The 20,936-nt window shown below is 47.6% G+C and overlaps 1 protein-coding gene across 2 annotated transcripts in view; it reads right to left on the reverse strand.

The window, feature by feature from the left end:
- GALNT2 (polypeptide N-acetylgalactosaminyltransferase 2) overlaps nt 1-20,936 on the reverse strand; it is a 443,362-nt gene that overhangs the window by 72,794 nt on the left and 349,632 nt on the right. For both annotated transcript variants that reach the window (XM_063917730.1, XM_063917729.1), the window contains exon 11: nt 6,998-7,124. In XM_063917730.1, coding sequence (XP_063773800.1) covers nt 6,998-7,124 — 127 coding nt within the window. The remainder of the gene's footprint in view (nt 1-6,997; nt 7,125-20,936) is intronic.

Here is a 20,936-nt window from a genome sequence, read left to right on the forward strand (position 1 = left end):
GCACTGGGACGGGCGCCCAACATCCTCTATGGACTCATAGAAAAGGATTTACCGGTAGGTATTAAAATCCTATTTTCTATTTCGTCCTAGAGGATGTTGGGGACACAAAAAAAACCATGGGGTTTATACCAAAGCTCTATAGCGGGCGGGAGAGTGCGGATGACTCTACAGCACCAATTGACCAAACTTAAGGTCCTCATCGGCCAAGGTATCAAACTTGTAAAATTTAGCAAACGTGTTTGACCCCGACCAAGTAGCAGCTCGGCAAAGTTGCAATGCCGAGACACCCCGGGCAGCCACCCAGGACGAGCCCACCTTCCTAGTGAAATGGGCCTTCACCGATTTCGGCAACGGCAAACCTGCCGTGGAACGAGCCTGCTGAATCGTTTGACATATCCAGCGGGCAATGGTCTGCTTGGAAGCAGGACACCCAATCTTATTGGGAGCATACAGGACAAACATAGACTCTGTTTTCCTAACTGGAGCCGTTCTGGCGACATCAATTTTCAAAGCTCTGACCACATCTAGAGACTTTTCCTCAGCCAAAGCGCCAGTAGCCACTGGCACCACAATAGGTTGGTTAATTTGAAAAGAGGAAACCACCTTCGGCAGAAATTGTTGCCGAGTTCTCAACTCTGCTCTATCTTCATGGAAGATCAAATAAGGGCTCTTGTGAGACAAAGCCGCTAACTCAGACACCCGCCTTGCGGATGCCAATGCCAACAAAATGACAACCTTCCAAGTGAGGAATTTCAATTCCACTTTACGTAAAGGTTCAAACCAATGTGATTGAAGGAATGTCAATACCACATTAAGATCCCAAGGTGCCACAGGGGGCACAAAGGGAGATTGTATGTGCAGGACCCCTTTTACAAAGGTCTGCACCTCAGGAAGTGAGGCCAATTGTTTCTGAAAAAAAATTGACAAGGCAGAAATCTGCACCTTAATGGAGCCTAATTTAAGGCCTGCATCCACTCCATTTTGTAGAAAATGGAGAAACCGTCCAAGGTCAAACTTCTCCACAGGAGCTTTCTTGGACTCGCACCAGGAAACATATTTCCTCCAAATACGGTGATAGTGCTTTGACGTCACACCCTTCCTAGCAAGAATAAGGGTAGGGATGACTTCACTGGGAATACCCTTTCGGACTAAAATCTGGCGTTCAACCGCCATGTAGTCAAACGTAGCCGCTGTAAGTCCTGATAGACGAACGGCCCCTGTCGTAGCAGATCCTCACGAAGAGGAAGAGGCCAGGGATCTTCGACCAGTAACGCCTGAAGATCCGGGTACCAAATTCTCCTTGGCCAGTCTGGAACTACAAGGAGCGCTGTAATCTTTGTTTTTCTTAGAATTCTCAGAATCTTTGGGATGAGAGGAAGCGGAGAGAAAATGTACACTGACTGAAACACCCAAGGTGACGTCAGTGCATCCACTGCCGCCGCCTGAGGGTACCTGGAACTGGACCAATACTTCAGAAGTTTTCTGTTGAGGCGAGACGCCATCATGTCTATGTGGGAAACCCCCAAAGACTTGTCACTAGTGTGATGACCTCTTGATGGAGGCTGCACTCTCCTGGATGTAGATCGTGTCTGCTGAGGAAGTCTGCTTCCCAGTTGTCCACCCCCGGAAGGAATATTGCTGACAGAGCACTTGTATGTGTCTCTGCCCAGCGGAGAATCTTTGTGGTTTCTGCCATGGCTGTCCTGCCCTTTGTGCCGCCTTGGCAGTTTATGTATGCTACTGCGGTTACATTGACCGATTGGATCAGGACAGGACGGTTTTGAAGAAGATGCTCCGCTTGCAGAAGGCCGTTGTAAATGGCCCTTAGCTCCAGAAGTTTATGTGAAGATGAGTCTCTGGACCTGACCATCTTCCTTGGAAGGTCACCCCTTGTGTGACTGCTCCCCAACCTCGGAGACTTGCATCCGTGGTCACTAGGATCCAGTCCAGGTTCAGCGAACCTGCGTCCCTCTAAGAGGTGAGAGCTGTGGAGCCACCACAGGAGTGAGATTCTGGTGTTGGGAGACAGAATTATTCTCCGGTGCATATGAAGGTGGGATCCAGACCACTTGTCCAACAGGTCCCACTGAAACACTCTGGCATGGAACCTCCCAAACTGGAGGGCTTCGTATGCCGCTACCATCTTCCCCAGCAACCGAATGCATTGATGAATGGAGACTGTTGTTGGTTTCAGAATGAGTTTTACCAAACTCTGAATTTCCAGAGCTTTCTCCATAGGGAGGAACACTCTCTGCTGGACTGTGTCCAGAATCATACCTAAAAACGCCAACCGGGTTGTTGGGATTAACTGTGATTTCGGCAAGTTTAAGAGCCAGCCGTGCTGTTGCAGAATCGATAGGGACAGTGCAATGTCCTGTACCAACTTGTCTTTGGATCTCGCCTTTATCAGGAGATCGTCCAAGTATGGGATAATTGTAACTCCTCGCTTGCTGCGGAGAACCATCATCTCTACCATGACTTTTGTGAAAATCCTCAGAGCCCTGGACAGGCCAAACGCCAACGTCTGAAACTGGTAATGAGTATCCTGGATTGCAAACCTGAGGTACCTTTGATAAGGGGGATAGATGGGGACATGAAGGTATGCATCCTTTATGTCCAATGATACCATGAATTCCCCCTCCTCCAGACTGGAGATCACCGCTCTGAGAGACTCCATCTTGAATTTGAATTTCTTCAGGAATTTTTTTTTAGAGATTTCAGGTTGAGGATTGGTCTTACCGGCTTTGGTACCACAAACAGGCTTGAATAAAAGCCCTCCCCTTGCTGTGCCAGGGGAACCGGGACCACAACCTGATTTTGACACAATTTTTGTATTGCTCCACAGACTAGAACTCTGTCTGGAAGCGAAGCTGGTAAGGTTGATTTGAAAAAACGGCGAGGGGGAACGTCTTGAAACTCCAGTTTGTACCCTTGGGTCACAATTTGCAACACCCAAGGGTCTAGGTCCGAACGAACCCAGACCTGACTGAAGAGCTTTAGACGTGCCCCCACCAGTGCGGTCTCCTGTAGGGGAGACCCGGCGTCATGCGGTGGATTTGGCAGAAGCCGGGGAGGACTTCTGCTCCTGGGAACCCGAGGAGGCGGGTGTTCTCTTGCCCCTTCCTCTACCTCTGGTAGCAAGGAAGAAATTTCCTCGGCCTCTTTTACACTTTGGGCCGAAAGGACTGCATTTGATAGTGTGGTTTCTTTTGTTGCGCAGGAACATAAGGTAAATAGGTTGACTTACCCGCGGTGGCCGCAGATACCAAATCAGTAAGGCCATCCCCAAAAAGTTCACCTCCCTTAAATGGAAGGGACTCCATATTTTTATTGGATTCGGCGAGTGATGATGGTGAGTCCAAAGCTCCCGCCTAGCCGCAACTGACATAGCATTAGCTTTAGCACACAGGAGGCCAGCATCTCTTGCAGCCTCTTTCAAGTATGCAGCCACGTCCCTGATATAACCAAGCGTCACTAGGATGCTATCCCTATCAAGATTATCCAAATCAGAAGACAAACTTTCAGCGCATTTTTCAATAGCACTACTTACCCACGCTGACGCAATAAGAGGCCTAAGCTGCGTCCCAGTGGTTGTAAAAATAGCTTTCAAAGTAGCCTCCTGCTTACGATCAGCCGGCTCCTTAAGGGTCGTCGACTGAGATGCAGGGAGGGCTACCTGTTTAGACAAGCGCGCTAGGGCCTTGTCAACTGGGGGTGGTGTTTCCCACTTTTCTCTATCAGCCACGGGAAAGGGGTACGCCACCTTGATCCTGTTAGGAATTAGAAATATTTTTTATCAGGGTTGTTCCAAATGCCATCAGAGAGGTCATTTCGTTCAAAACATGGAGGAAAAGCAACTGTAAATAAGGACCCTCGTTTCAGGTGTAATAGGGTCCTCATCAATATGTAATATGTCTTTAACAGCTACAATCATATACTGGATACTCTTAGCTAATTTAGGATCTAATCTGGAATCCGCATAGTCGACATCAGCCTCAGAGTCTGTGTCGGTATCTGTGTCAACTAATTGGTCAACACCACGTTTGAGCGACCTCAGAGGGCCCTGGACCTGCAATAAAGCGTCCTCCATTGATCTCTTCCACACCTGGATTTGAGATTCAGACTGATCAAACTTTTGATTTAAAAGAGTGACATTAGCATTTAAAGCATTCAAAGTAGATAACCAGTCAGCGGTGCCGACAGGGCCACCCCCAAAACATTTGGTGTCCCCAATAAATTATTTCCCTGAGAGGAATAATCTGTCTCAGACATGTCGTCCACTGAAAACAGCACCCAAATCAAAGCCTGTCAGGGAACACAAAGGGAAAAAGCTAGCTCACACCCCAGTGCCAAAATGCAGGTCTGAAAACACCCTCAAGTGCCCCAGAGCTGCAGCGCTATATTTATCTATTAATTCTGCCCCCCCTCGTTTTCTTATGCCCCTGGTACTTGCTGCTTGTGAGGAAGGACCAGCGCTGCTTGTGTGGAGGAGGAAATGGTGCCGAGTGAGCAGTGAGGAAGAAGCTCCGCCCCCATAAAGGCGCGCTTCGTCCCGCTTAAATATACATTTATTTATCCTGGCGGGGGTTTTGGACTGTGCCTAGGCACTTTTAGTCCCACTAGCCAGCTTTTCTGAGGTAAAACAGGCTCCCCAGGGCGCTGCGCCCCCCCCAGCGCCCTGCACCCAGCGGTGTGTACTGTATGCGAGCCCGGCGCGCACTGTGCACTCGCTGTGCGGTACCTCTGTAATGCAGTCTTAGTGAAGAGAAGTCTTCTTTTCTTCTACATACTCACCTGTCTTCTGAATTCTGGCTCTGAAAGGGGGTGACGGCAGGCTGTGGGAGCGAGCTTCCGAGAGTACCCGGCGTTCATCTCCCCTCAGGTGCGGAGGCATCCTATCAGCAGCAGCAGAGCCCTGAAACTCATTAGAAGTGGGTCTAGACTGCTCTCCCCTCAGTCCCACGAAGCAGGGAGGCTGTAGCCAGCAGACCTCCCTGAAAATAAAAACCTAACATAAGTCTTTTCAGAGAAACTCAGTAGAGCTCCCCCGAGTGCCTCCATCTCGCAGGGCACATTTTCCAAACTGAGTCTGGGGAGGAATAGAGGGAGAAGCCAGGTCACGCCCCTTTGAAAGTCTTAAAGTGCCCATGTCTCCTGCGGATCCCGTCTATACCCCATGGTTTTTTTGGTGTCCCCAACATCCTCTAGGACGAAATAGAAATCATACTTTTTGTAGAGGCTAACCACGCAGGCTCTCTTGCAGGGACCTGCGCTAAAACATTACAATCCTGATTACATGGCATGGGCTCATACTGAGAGGAATCATCCTCTGCAGCATATGACACAGAGTCCCTGGACATAGTTTTATGGAGACAACAAACACTCCACACACACATACACACACACACACACACACACACACAGGGAAGGGGCAGACAGAGTTTTTCCCCTAAGAATGCCAAGAGAGACACAGAGATTGGAGCAAACCCACACACAGCACTTCAGGATATAGGGAACCCCCTATCCAGCGCTTACTGTGCACCTTGATAGGTTACCCAGTATAGAAATACAGCCCCCCCCCAACACACACTTCTACAACCCCCTGGTGCCGTACAAGGCAGCTGGAGTTGTTCTGGAGGGACAACTCTCCCTGTCAGCGTTTCAGCAGGCAGGAAGATGGCGCTGAACGCTGCTGGGTCCGCTCTGAGGAGAAGCTCCGCCCCCTTTCATGGTGCTGCTTCCCGCTCTTCTGAAGATTATACTTGCCTGAGGAAATGTTCTGGCAACGATCTTGGGACCCTGACAGGCTTGCTGGACAGTGTAGGCGCTGGCTCAGGGCGCCCCTCACAGCGCCGCACCATGTACCGCTGAGCCCTGGAGCGCAGTTAGTACTGCGCTCCCTACCCTGTTGCTGCCATCTTCACACTGGCTCCCCGCTTGACAGGGGGGCCGGTGACTAACTCGCCACTGATCTTCTGGCTCTGTAAGGGGGTGGCGGCATGCTGCTGGGGTGAGCTATCTCCTGTGGCGGCTAACGTTCGATCCCCTCAGGAGCTCAGTGTCCTGTCAGCGGAGATAGTGGCTCAGACCCCGCAGGGCGGACACTACTCCTCCCCTCTTAGTCCCTCGAAGCAGGGAGGCTGTTGCCAGCAGCCTCCCTGTGCCTAAACTCTATTTAAAATAATAAAACTAAAATAACTCCTATGAAGCTCCCCTAGCTGTGACCGGCTCCTCCGGGCACATTTTCTAAACTGAGTCTGGTAGGAGGGGCATAGAGGGAGGAGCCAGCCTACACTCTCAAACCTTTAAAGTTTGAGTGGCACCTAGTGGACCCGTCTATACCCCATGGTACTAATGTGGACCCTAGCATCCTCTAGGATGTAAGAGCAAATGTCAAGTTTAAATGTGTTATGGTCTACTAAGAGGGCATATGGTTTGTGCTTTTAATGCTCACTCCCTAATTTCTTGGATTCTAAAAAATGTGTGTAATGTTTTGCTGGTAGGAGCAGGTATTTGTTCCATCATAAAGCTCCTCCTGGGCTTGTGCATCTGCAACTATGGGATAGGGGGTGGGGTGGTATGTAAGCTTCCGATACCCGCAGTATCCAATTTTTAACAAAATAAATGGGTGTAGGGGGGAGGGGTGGAAAGAGCGCTGTGGGATTTTTGCAATTCCCACCCCCAATTGAATGCCCCCCATAAAGTCCTGCAACTAGAAAAGTGACTAGAGAAAGTACTTTGTATTTCATGCATATTACTTGCGTATTCCACCACACATGCCAGACGGAAATGCATACCTCCTGTACACAAAGGTTTTCAACGTAATGTGAATTCGGTATAGTGAGTCAGTAATGTTAGATTTTATAGGAGATTAAGATACTTTGGTTTAAATTGACAGCGGACCAAGCGTTTTTCTTAGATTTCCTCAAAATGTGTACCGAGACTTCTACACATTGTTTTATATTTAACCTTCTGTGATATAGTGTGACACTCTTACCTGGCAAACACTGTGCCACTGCCACCAGGGAATGTGTACGGGTGCTGCTTGCGAAACACATGGCCCACCCGACTGCAGGGGATTATTTCCAGACTTCCACCACACTGCCACACGCGGAATGAAATCTCTAATCAGGATTAAAACAAAACTCATGAATTAGAAAGAAAGCTTCAACCACGTCTGTGCATTCTGACACTCAGCAGGAAACAGACAGAAGTATATTACTACGCCTTTCTTAAGATGAAAGGGCACAAATGGAGATAGAAGAGCTGTGTTCATATGAAAGGCTTTAGAAAAAACATTTAGTACAGTACTCTTAATTGACTTCACCACAACAAACACCCATCATTCCGCCACTCACATACAGTAAGTTACTGGCTATATAAAATAGATACACCGGTAATTTGGTTCTTGCAACTTAAATGCGTAATTCAGAATCAGATTCTCTTCATCGTCGAAAAGTTAAAACATTTTAGATATTTTAAATGCATCTATAGATTGTAAGCTTGCGAGCAGGCAAAACAAAGAACTTCAGTGCTGCGATGTTAAACACCAGGTGCAAGTAATGGCGGAATACACATTCACAATCCACTTTTGTAGTTAGTATAACATGTTTAATTATAACAGTTTAAAAAGTCAAGCACTCAATTGCAATATAAAGAAAATGCATGCAATAAAACAGATTTTAACAAAGTGGTCACATGTATCTTTCTTATAAAAGAAACACTGGTATCCAAAAATTCCTTTGAATTGTAGCTCTTCTGTTTGTTGTATACAAATGAAACAGAGAATTACTTATAGAAATAGAATATAAAGATGTGCTCCTTCTGATAATATTATTGAAGCTTCCATAACCCACTGTAAATACAGTTCTGGGAGTTTAAACACACAATTGTGTTCACTTTTTCCAGAGAATTCGGCTGTATTGCCATTACATGCTCCTGGTTTTTAACATCACAGCGCCAAAATTCTTTGTTTTGTATGATCTTTATGGAATCAGCTTCCTTAATTAGGTCAGCTTTTTATCATTCATTAGGTGTATGTGTGCAGACACACCTGGGTATCTGCGGCTGAATTATAATACTCTTCTAAAGTTTTTTTAGATATATTTATTTATAGTCATATTTATTTACATAAAGAGTTATAAGCACCTATATAAAAAATAAGAATTTACTTACCGATAATTCTATTTCTCGTAGTCCGTAGTGGATGCTGGGGACTCCGTAAGGACCATGGGGAATAGCGGCTCCGCAGGAGACAGGGCACAAAAATAAAGCTTTAGGATTAGGTGGTGTGCACTGGCTCCTCCCCCTATGACCCTCCTCCAAGCCTCAGTTAGGATACTGTGCCCGGACGAGCGTACACAATAAGGAAGGATATTGAATCCCGGGTAAGACTCATACCAGCCACACCAATCACACCGTATAACTTGTGATCTGAACCCAGTTAACAGTATGACAAACGTAGGAGCCTCTGAACAGACGGCTCACAACAATAACAACCCGAATTTGTTTGTAACAATAACTATGTACAAGTATTGCAGACAATCCGCACTTGGGATGGGCGCCCAGCATCCACTACAGACTACGAGAAATAGAATTATCGGTAAGTAAATTCTTATTTTCTCTAACGTCCTAAGTGGATGCTGGGGACTCCGTCAGGACCATGGGGATTATACCAAAGCTCCCAAACGGGCGGGAGAGTGCGGATGACTCTGCAGCACCGAATGAGAGAACTCAAGGTCCTCCTCAGCCAGGGTATCAAATTTGTAGAATTTTGCAAATGTGTTTGCCCCTGACCAAGTAGCAGCTCGGCAGAGTTGTAATGCCGAGACCCCCCCGGGCAGCCGCCCAGGATGAGCCCACTTTCCTTGTGGAATGGGCCTTGACAGATTTAGGTTGTGGCAAGCCTGCCACAGAATGTGCAAGTTGAATTGTGCTACAAATCCAACGAGCAATCGTCTGCTTAGAAGCAGGAGCACCCATCTTGTTGGGTGCATACAATATAAACAGTGAGTCAGACTTTCTGACTCCCGCCGTTCTTGAAATATATATTTTCAATGCCCGGATCACGTCCAACAACTTGGAATCTTCCAAATCGTTAGTAACCGCAGGCACCACAATAGGCTGGTTCAGGTGAAACGCTGACACCACCTTAGGCAGAAAATGAGGACGTGTCCGCAGTTCTGCCCTGTCCATATGGAAAATCAGATATGGGCTCTTATATGATAAAGCCGCCAATTCTGATACTCTCCTGGCTGAAGCCAGGGCCAGTAGCATGGTTACTTTCCATGTAAGATACTTCAACTCCACCGATTTGAGCGGCTCAAACCAATGGGATTTGAGAAAATCCAAGACTACATTAAGATCCCACGGTGCCACTGGGGGCACAACCGGGGGCTGTATATGTAGTACTCCTTTTACAAAAGTCTGGACTTCAGGAACTGAAGCCAATTCTTTCTGGAAGAAAATCAACAGGGCCGAAATTTGAACCTTAATGGACCCCAATTTGAGGCCCATAGACAATCCTGTTTGCAGGAAATGTAGGAATCGACCCAGTTGAAATTCCTCCGTGGGGGCCTTCCTGGCCTCACACCACGCAACATATTTTCTCCAAATGCGGTGATAATGTTGTGCAGTCACCTCCTTCCTGGCTTTTACCAGTGTAGGAATGACCTCTTCCGGAATGCCTTTTTCCCTTAGAATTCGGCGTTCAACCGCCATGCCGTCAAACGCAGCCGCGGTAAGTCTTGGAATAGACACGGTCCCTGCTGAAGCAGGTCCGGTCTTAGAGGTAGAGGCCACGGATCCTCCGTGAGCATCTCTTGAAGTTCCGGGTACCAAGTTCTTCTTGGCCAATCCGGAGCCACTAGTATCGTTCTTACTCCCTTTTGCCGTATAATTCTCAGTACCTTTGGTATGAGAGGCAGAGGAGGGAACACATACACTGACTGGAACACCCACGGTGTTACCAGAGCGTCCACAGCTATTGCCTGAGGGTCTCTTGACCTGGCGCAATACCTGTCCAGTTTTTTGTTGAGGCGGGACGCCATCATATCCACCATTGGTTTTTCCCAACGGTTCACAATCATGTGGAAGACTTCTGGATGAAGTCCCCACTCTCCCGGGTGCAGATCGTGTCTGCTGAGGAAGTCTGCTTCCCAGTTGTCCACTCCCGGAATGAATACTGCTGACAGTGCTATCACATGATCTTCCGCCCAGCGAAGAATCCTTGCAGCTTCTGCCATTGCTGTCCTGCTTCTTGTGCCGCCCTGTCTGTTTACGTGGGCGACTGCCGTGATGTTGTCCAACTGGATCAACACCGGCTGACCCTGAAGCAGGGGTTTTGCCAGACTTAGAGCATTGTAAATCGCTCTTAGCTCCAGTATATTTATGTGAAGAGACATCTCCAGGCTTGACCATACTCCCTGGAAGTTTCTTCCCTGTGTGACCGCTCCCCAGCCTCTCAGACTGGCATCCGTGGTCACCAGGACCCAGTCCTGTATGCCGAATCTGCGGCCCTCTAACAGATGAGCACTCTGCAACCACCACAGAAGAGACACCCTTGTCCGTGGCGATAAGGTTATCCGCTGATGCATCTGCAGATGCGATCCGGACCATTTGTCCAGCAGATCCCACTGAAAAGTTCGTGCGTGGAATCTGCCGAATGGAATCGCTTCGTAAGAAGCCACCATCTTTCCCAGGACTCTTGTGCATTGATGCACAGACACTTTCCCTGGTTTTAGGAGGTTCCTGACAAGTTCGGATAACTCCCTGGCTTTCTCCTCCGGAAGAAACACCTTTTTCTGAACCGTGTCCAGAATCATTCCCAGGAACAGCAGACGTGTCGTCGGGGTCAACTGAGATTTTGGAAAATTCAGAATCCACCCGTGTTGTTGCAGCACTAGTTGGGTTAGTGCTACTCCGTCCTCCAGCTGTTCTCTGGACCTTGCCCTTATCAGGAGATCGTCCAAGTAAGGGATAATTAATACGCCTCTTCTTCGCAGAAGAATCATCATTTCGGCCATTACCTTGGTAAAGACCCGAGGTGCCGTGGACAATCCAAACGGCAGCGTCTGAAACTGATAATGACAGTTTTGCACCACGAACCTGAGGTACCCTTGATGTGAAGGGCAAATTGGGACATGTAGGTAAGCATCCTTTATGTCCAGGGACACCATAAAGTCCCCTTCTTCCAGATTCGCTATCACTGCTCTGAGTGACTCCATCTTGAACTTGAATTTTTGTATGTACAGGTTCAAAGATTTCAGATTTAGAATAGGTCTTACCGAGCCGTCCGGCTTCGGTACCACAAATAGCGTGGAGTAATACCCCTTTCCCTGTTGTAGGAGGGGTACCTTGACTATCACCTGCTGAGAAAACAGCTTGTGAATGGCTTCCAATACCGTCGCCCTGTCTGAGGGAGACGTTGGCAAAGCAGACTTTAGGAACCGGCGAGGCGGAGACTTCTCGAATTCCAACCTGTAACCCTGAGATACTACCTGCAGAATCCAGGGGTCCACCTGTGAGCAAGCCCACTGTGCGCTGAAATTCTTGAGTCGACCCCCCACCGCTCCTGAGTCCGCTTGTAAGGCCCCAGCGTCATGCTGAGGACTTTGCAGAACCCTGGGAGGGCTTCTGTTCCTGGGCAGGGGCTGCTTGCTGCCCTCTCTTACCCCTTCCTCTGCCCCGAGGCAGATATGACTGTCCTTTTGTCCGCTTGTTCTTATAGGACCGAAAGGACTGCGGCTGAAAAGACGGTGTCTTTTTCTGTTGGGAGGGGGTCTGAGGTAAAAAGGTGGATTTTCCGGCAGTTGCCGTGGCCACCAGATCCGATAGACCGACGCCAAATAATTCCTCCCCTTTATACGGCAATACTTCCATATGTCGTTTGGAATCCGCATCACCTGACCACTGTCGCGTCCATAAACTCCTTCTGGCAGATATGGACATCGCATTTACTCTCGATGCCAGAGTGCAAATATCTCTCTGAGCATCTCGCATATAAAGGAAAGCATCCTTTAATTGCTCTATAGTCAATAAAATACTGTCCCTATCCAGGGTATCAATATTTTCAGTCAGGGAATCCAACCAGACGACCCCAGCACTGCACATCCAGGCTGAGGCGATGGCTGGTCGCAGTATAACACCAGTATGTGTGTATATACTTTTTAGGGTAGTTTCCATTCTCCTATCAGCTGGATCCCTGAGGGCGGCCGTATCAGGAGACGGTAACGCCACTTGTTTTGATAAGCGTGTGAGCGCCTTATCCACCCTAGGGGGTGTTTCCCAGCGCGCCCTACCCTCTGGCGGGAAAGGGTATAATGCTAATAACTTTTTTGAAATTAGCATTTTTCTATCTGGGTTAACCCACGCTTCATCACATACATCATTTAATTCCTCTGATTCAGGAAAAACTACAGGTAGTTTTTTCACCCCCCACATAATACCCCTTTTTGTGGTACTTGCAGTATCAGAGATATGCAAAGCCTCCTTCATTGCCGTGATCATATAACGTGTGGCCCTACTTGAAAATACGTTTGTTTCATCACCGTCGACACTAGATTCAGTGTCTGGGTCTGTGTCGACCGACTGAGGTAAAGGGCGCTTTACAGCCCCTGACGGTGTCTGAGACGCCTGGGCAGGTACTAACTGGTTTGCCGGCCGTCTCATGTCGTCAACTGATTTTTGTAATGTGCTGACATTATCACGTAATTCCACAAACAAAGCCATCCATTCCGGTGTCGACTCCCTGGGGGGTGACATCACCATTATCGGCAATTGCTCTGCCTCCACACCAACATCGTCCTCATACATGTCGACACACACGTACCGACACACAGCAGACACACAGGGAATGCTCTTATCGAAGACAGGACCCCACTAGCCCTTTGGGGAGACAGAGGGAGAGTTTGCCAGCACACACCCAAGCGCTATAATATATATGGGAACAACCTTATATAAGTGTTGTTCTTTATAGCAGCTTAAATATATCAAAATATCGCCAAAAAAATGCCCCCCCTCTCTGTTTTACCCTGTTTCTGTAGTGCAGTGCAGGGGAGAGTCCTGGGAGCCTTCCTCACAGCGGAGCTGAGCAGGAAAATGGCGCTGTGTGCTGAGGAGAATAAGCTCCGCCCCCTATTTCGGCGGGCTTTTCTCCCGTAGTTTTAGATAACTGGCATGGGTTAAATACATACATATAGCCTCAATGGCTATATGTGATGTATTCTTTTGCCATAAAGGTATTAAATATTGCTGCCCAGGGCGCCCCCAGCAGCGCCCTGCACCCTCCGTGACCGCTTGGTGTGAAGTGTGTGACAACAATGGCGCACAGCTGCAGTGCTGTGCGCTACCTTCATGAAGACTGAAGAGCCTTCTGCCGCCTGTTTCCGGACCTTCAATCTTCAGCATCTGTAAGGGGGGTCGGCGGCGCGGCTCCGGGACGAACCCCAGGGTGAGACCTGTGTTCCGACTCCCTCTGGAGCTAATGGTGTCCAGTAGCCTAAGAATCCAATCCATCCTGCACGCAGGTGAGTTGAAATTCTCTCCCCTAAGTCCCTCGATGCAGTGAGCCTGTTGCCAGCAGGACTCACTGAAAATAAAAAACCTAAAAACTTTTTCTAAGCAGCTCTTTAGGAGAGCCACCTAGATTGCACCCTGCTCGGACGGGCACAAAAACCTAACTGAGGCTTGGAGGAGGGTCATAGGGGGAGGAGCCAGTACACACCACCTAATCCTAAAGCTTTATTTTTGTGCCCTGTCTCCTGCGGAGCCGCTATTCCCCATGGTCCTGACGGAGTCCCCAGCATCCACTTAGGACGTTAGAGAAATAGGATATTTCTAAGCTTACGAGCAGGGCCTTCCTACCTCTATGTCTGTCTGTTACCTTCCTACCTCTATGTCTGTTAGTTTTGTTCTATTACTGTTGTTCCAATTGTAAAGAGCAACGGAAATATGCTGCACTATATATGAAACTGTTAAATACATTTTGCACATGAGAGGATGCAAAATATACGAGTATTAAAAGAAGTCCAGATGTTTGCATCAGGTCTGTGACTAATTACTCATATATTAAATAAACATACATCTAAATTAAATTGAATGTAGTCACATACATCCATAATTATTTATGCAGTGCCCACACAAATATTATACCTGGTCTTTATCAGAAGACTGAACTACCTGAAAATAGCATTGGCTTGCTTATTTCTCCTCACATGGCAAAGATCAATCTACCCAAAAATTGCCAAAAACAAAACAGGATTTTAATTACCTACCGATAAATCCTTTTCCCGCAGTCTGTAGAGGATGCTGGGGTACACATTAGTACCATGGGGTATAGATAGGTCCTTTGGGAGCCACTGGCACTTTAAGAATTTAATAGTGTGGGCTGGCTCCTCCCTCTATACCACTCATACCAGACTCAGTCTAGAAACTGCGCCCGAGGAGACGGACATACTTTGAAAGACAGAAATACACAGATAGTGGTGAGATTCACACCAGCTTACACATAGCAAAAAAGGAAAGCCAAGCTAACCAACTTGGAACAATTCAGCAACGGCTGAAACAACAATACTGAACCAAGTAACAATGTAGGAATACGAAGCACTGGGCGGGCGGGCGCCCAGCATCCTCTACGGACTACGAGAAAATGATTTACCGGTAGTTAATTAAAATCCTATTTTCTCTTACATCCTTGAGGGTGCTGGGGTCCACATTAGTACCATGGGGATGTACCAAAGCTCCCAGTACGGGAGGGAGAGTGCTGATGTTCCTGCAGAACTGATTGACCACACTTTAGGTCCTCAGAGGCCAAAGTATCGAACTTGTAGAACTTAGCAAATGTGTTCAACCCAGACTAAGTAGCTGCTCGGCAAAGCTGGAAAGCCAAGACACCCCGGGCAGCCACCCAGGAAGAACCGACTTTACGAGTAGAGTGGGCCTTAACAGATTTTGGACAAGGAAAGCCTGCCGTAGAATAAGCATGCTGGATAGTAAACCTGATCCAACGAATAATCGTCTGCTTAGAAGCAGGACACCCAACCTTGTGGGATCATAAAGAAGGAACAAAACATCCAACTTCCTGTGACGAGCTGTTCTCTTCACATAAATCTTCAAAGCCCTCACCACATCCAAGGACTTTGAGGTAATTGAGGAGTCAGTAGCCACTGGCACCACAATAGGTTGGTTGATATGAAAAGCAGACACAACCTTAGGAGAAATTGCTGACGCATTCTGAGCTCAGCCCCATCTTCATGGAAAATTAAATAGCAAGACAAAGCCCCCAATTCAGACACACGTCTAGCAGATGCCAATGCCAGTGTGACTGCCTTCCAAGTAAGAAACTTGATGTTCACCTCCTGCAAAGGTTCGAACCAATCCGATTGCAGGAACTGCCGCACCACATTAAGATCCCAAGGTGCTGTAGGAGGCACAAAGGGAGGTTGGATGTGCAGACCCCTTTCAAGAAAGTCTAAACCTCAGGGAGGGCAGCCAATAGTTTCTGGAAGAAAATGGACAAGGCCGAAATCTGGACTTTAATGGAGCCGAAGGCGCAGGCCCACATCTACACCAGCCTGCAGAAAGAGGAGAAACCGTCCTAGTTGAAACTCCACCATTGGATACTTCTTGGATTCACACCAAGAAACATACTATTTCCAAATCTGATGGTAATGTTGAGACGCAACTCCTTTCCTAGCCTGAATTAGGGTAGGAATTACCTTTTTCGGAATGTCTTGATAGGCGAACGGCCCCTGTTGAAGAAGGTCCTCTCGAAGAGGAAGAGGCCTCGGATCCTCCCTGAGTAACTCCAGAAGATCCGCGTGCCAAGCCCTCCTTGGCCAGTCCGAAGCAATGAGGATCGCCTGAACTCTTATTCTTTTTAATAGTTTGAGAATTCTTGTGATGAGTGGAAGTGGATGGAACACATACACTGAGTGCAACACCCACGGAGTTACCAGTGCATCCACCGCCACTGCCTGTGGGTCTGTCAAACTGGAGCAGTACCTGCGAAGCTTCTTGTTGAGACGAGAGGCCATCATGTCTACCTGAGGTACACCCCAAAGGCTTGTCACCTCTGCGAACACATCCGGGTGGAGGCCCCATTCTCCTGGATGGAGATTGTGTCTGCTGAGGAAGTCCGCTTCCCAGTTGGCCACTCCCGGTATGAAGATTGCGGATAGCACAACCGCATGCTTTTCTGCCCAGAGGAGGATTCTTGTTACCTGTCATTGCCGATCTGCTCTTCATTCCGCCCTGTTGGTTTATGTAGGACACTGCTATCACATTGTCCGACTGAACCTGACTTGCATCCGTGGTTAGAAGGATCCAATTCTGAATCCCGAACCTGCGACCCTCGAGTGGGTGAGGAGTTTGCAGCCACCAGAGGAGTGAAATTCTAGCTTTCGGCGACAGGCGTATCTGCTGGTGCATGTGAAGATGTGATCCAGACCACTTGTCTAGGAGTTCCAGTTGGAAGGACCTTGCATGGAATCTTTTGTACTGAAGAGCCTCGTAGGAGGCTACCATCTTCCCCAGAAGGCGAATGCACTGATGAACAGATACCCGGGCTGGCTTCAGGACATCCCGTACCATTGATTGGATCACCAACGCTTTCTCCACTGGTAGAAACACTCTGCACTTCCATGTTGAGTATCATACCCAGGAAGGGCAGTCTCCTTGTCGGTTCCAAATGTGACTTTGGGAGGTTCAGGATCCCCCCATGATAGTGGAGTAGTCGAGTTGAGAGAGCAATACTCTGCAACAACCTCTCCCTTGAGGATGCTTTTATCAGGATATCGTGCAGATATGGAATTATGTTCACTCCCTGCTTGTGGAGGAGTAGAATCATCTATGCCATGACCTTGGTGAACACTCTCGGTGCTGTGGAGAAGCCAAACGGCAGCGCTTGGAATTGATAGTGACAATCCAGCAGCACAAATCTAAGATAAGCCTGATGAGGCGGCCAGATCGGAATGTGAAGGTACGCATCCTTGATATCCAGGGATACTAGGAATTCCCCCTCCCCCAAACCTGATATCACCGCTCTCAGAGATTCCATCTTGAATTTGAATTCCCTTAAGTAGGGGTTCAATGATTTTAATCGTCCTTACCGAACCATCCGGTTTCAGCACCACAAACAGGTTGGCATAATAACCCCTGTGGTGTAGGGTAGGTGGAACTGGGACAGTAACATCTGTTTTGACCAATTTTTGAATGGCTTCCTGTAGGATAGCACTTTCTGTCAGCAAAACTGGTAAGCCTGATTTGAAGAATCTGTGAGGTGGGAGTTCCTGAAACTCCAATCTGTAGCCCTGGGTAACAATTTCTGTCACCCAGGGGTCTAGGCCTGATGACGCCCAGATGTGACTGAAAATTTTTAGTCTTGCTCCCACCTGCCCGATCCCCAGGCTGGGAGGTCCACCGTCATGCTGAAGATTTTGAGAATACAGAACCTGGTTTCAGTTCCTGAGAACCTGTTGGTGAAGGTTTTCGGGATTTTCCCCGACCACCCCTAAAAAAGGTGGAAGGGGATTTGAATTTTTTAAATTTTGCGGTCCGAAAGGACTGCAGTGTGGACGTAGGATAAGCTTTCCTAGTCGGTGGAGCTACTGAGGGTAAAAAAGTTGACTTACTCGCAGTCCAATGCGTCCCTAAACAGAGCCTGAGCTGTGAAGTGTAGGTTCTCCACACTTTTCTTGGATTCTGCATCCGCAGTCCATTGGTGTAGCCAGAGTGCTCTGCGTGCGGATACCGCCATGGAAGTAGTCCTTGCATTCAGCATTCCAAGGTCTTTCATGGCCTCCACCATGAACCCAGCAGAATCCTTTATGTGATGCAAAAATAAATCAATGTCACACCTATCCATAGAATGTCATTCCTCTAGTAATGTGCCTGACCACTTTACTATGGCTTTAGAAATCCACGCACAAGCAATAGTGGGTCTTAAAGCCACACCTGTAGCAGTGTATATAGATTTGAGCGTAGTCTCAATCTTGCGGTCAGCCGGCTCCTTTAGGGCGGTTGAACCAGGGACAGGTAAAACCACCTTTTTAGACAACCTAGATACAGAAGCGTCTACAATAGGTGGTGTTTCCCATTTCTTCCTATCCTCTTCAGGGATCTGGAATTTTTCTCTGGGTTTTCCCAGGATTTTTCAAATAAAGAGTTCAGCTCTTTAGAAGCAGGGAAGGTGAGAGAGGATTTCTTATTTTCTGTAAAATAAGATTCCTCTTCCGGCTCAGGTACCTTCTCAGTAATATGCAAAACATCCCTAATGGCTTCAATCATCAACTGCACCCCCTTAGTAAGGGATGCATTACCACCCTGCATATCCCCATCACCGTCCCCTGTATCAGAGTCGGTATCAGTGTCAACTTCCATTATTTGGGCAAGTTTACGTTTTTTAGGGTATGTAGGAGGGGTATGGGAGGGTATAGGAGCTGAATAAACTAAAACAAAATCACCAAGTAGGCGCACGGTACCAGTGATGTTGATAAAAACACAATTTATTAACATAAAACCAATAACAAACTGATTAAAAGACACAACACTACACAGAGCATATAACTGAGGTATTATACCTTATAGTTCACACAAAGTGTATAGATAAGTGAAAGGGACACTAATATGCAGGAGAACCCGTCTCTGTAAGATAGGGTTAATCTCTCACATTAATTCCATATCAGACAGTTTAAATGAAAAGGAAGTCCTGTAAACTGATGTAATTAGCGTTTGTGACCATAAAGGTGTCCAGATTTAAATAGTGTTTCCTTGGAGCAAAATAAACCAGCCGATTAATGTTACTCACTGAGACGTAATGATCTCTTGCTGTACGGGATAAATGGTTAAGAAACCGCTTGTTATCACCCTGTGCATGGGTGAGACATCCGTCAGCGGTATATTCAGATGAAAGCCACTTCTTTCTGTGCAGCACCAGTTGCCTGTATTAGATCACCATACAGATCCTCCAGCTTGCTGAGCGACGCCCGGCCGGGCAGGAGGTAACAATGTTCCAAATGCAAGGAGAGTTAGAGTGGAGTGATTGAATCACAGGCTGGATCATTCACCGGTAACTTGTAACAAACGGCTGAAAGTGATGGATGTCGTGCTCCGTGGGACACTTAATGGTCAAGTGTGGCCCTTACTTCTGTACCCTCTCAAGAGGCAGAGTGTGAATGCTGTAACCCCTCTACAGAATTCCTCAAAAACACTGTTTCTTTCTCATTATGTGACATCCTAGATGAAATCTGTGATATCATTCCCCTTAAAGAATCCACCCATGGGGGCTTGGATTCAACAGGTTGGGAAAGCACATTGCAGTCCTGAGTACATGGGATAGACTCTTCAGGAGAAGATGCACACTCTGCAGCACAGGATACAGAGCCCCTTAGACATGGTAATGTGGATAAATGCACACACACACACAGGAAAATGTTAGACACAGTTTCCCCAGAGTAACTTCAGAAAGTCACAGAGTATAAAGCAGCCAGCCACACAGCGCCGCAGTAGGCAGTTAACAGTAGAAACGGCCAGCGCTGACTGAGTAACCTTAATAGGATAAACAGTTGTTATACACTCTACCCCCCCTGTCTAACACCCTAACACGCAGAGGTATGCTGGAGTTATGAGGAGAGTAGCGCTCCCTGTCAGCGTCTCATCTGTGTGATCTGCAGGGAGAAAATGGCGCTGGTGAGTGCTGGATCCGCTCTGAGGAGAAGCCGCGCCCCCTGTAATGTCGCGTCTTCCCGCACTTATTGGATTATACTGGCCTGAGGTTTTGTGCTGCTAACAGCGGGATTAGCCCGTTAGCATATTTGACCAGTGTAGGGTATGTGCGCTGGCCCAGGACGCCCCTCACAGCGCCGTACACCAAGTGCCGCTGAGCGCTTCCCGGGCCGCCGGCATCATACTCACCACTCTTCTTTCTTCTGGCTCTGTTAGGGGGTGGTGGCCGTGCTGCGGGAGTGAGCGGTCGCCTCGTGGGCTTGCAATCAGCACCCTCAGGAGCTCAGTGTCCTGTCAGCGGAGATAGAGAACCATTAACTTATAGAGTTGGTTCCTACTCACCCCCCCCCCCACCTCCCCCCTCCTAAATCCTGTTGCCAGCAGTATCCCTGTGCCTAACTAAACTAAAAAAATAAATAAAACTAGAAAAACTCCTAAGAGCTCCGCTAGCCGTGACCGGCTCCTCCAGGCACATTTTCTAAACTGTCTGGTAGGAGGTGCATAGAGGGAGGAGCCAGACCACACTATTAAACTCTTAAAGTGCCAGTGGCTCCCAAAGGACCAGTCTATACCCCGTGGTACTAATGTGGACCCCAGCATCCTCTAGGACGTAAGAGCAAATGTCAAGTTTAAATGTGTTATGGTCTACTAAGAGGGCATATGGTTTGAAAAATTGCTTTTAATGCTCACTCCCTAATTTCTTGTATTCTAAAAAATATGTGTAATGTTTTGCTGGTAGGAGCAGGTATTTGTTCCATCATAAAGCTCCTCCTGGGCTTGTGCATCTGCAACTATGGGGTAGGGGGGTGGGGCTTCAAGTTAGGGCACTGCACATAAAATACTGTGATATACTGTAGTTAAAATTTTGTAGCTACATATGCATTGTGACTTTAGATTTTAATATCCAATAATGAATCCTCTCTGAGAATTTAGACTAAACTTCTATAGTTATTTTTGCTTCAATGAGAAAATGGCATGCAAAATACTGAAAACGAATGATGGTCTAAGCCAGGCATTCCCAACCACGGTCCTCAAGGCAAACTAACAGTCCTGGTTTTAGTGATATCCAGGCTTCAGCACAGGTGACTTAATTAGTAGCTCAGTTATGATTTAACCATCTGTGCTGCAGCCTGGATATCACTAAAACCTGCACTGTTGGTGTGCCTTGAGGACCGTGGTTGGGAATGCCTGGTCTAAGCAATAACTTTGTAAAT

This window comes from Pseudophryne corroboree, chromosome 4 (assembly GCF_028390025.1).
Source record: "Pseudophryne corroboree isolate aPseCor3 chromosome 4, aPseCor3.hap2, whole genome shotgun sequence".
Lineage (NCBI taxonomy): Eukaryota > Metazoa > Chordata > Amphibia > Anura > Myobatrachidae > Pseudophryne > Pseudophryne corroboree.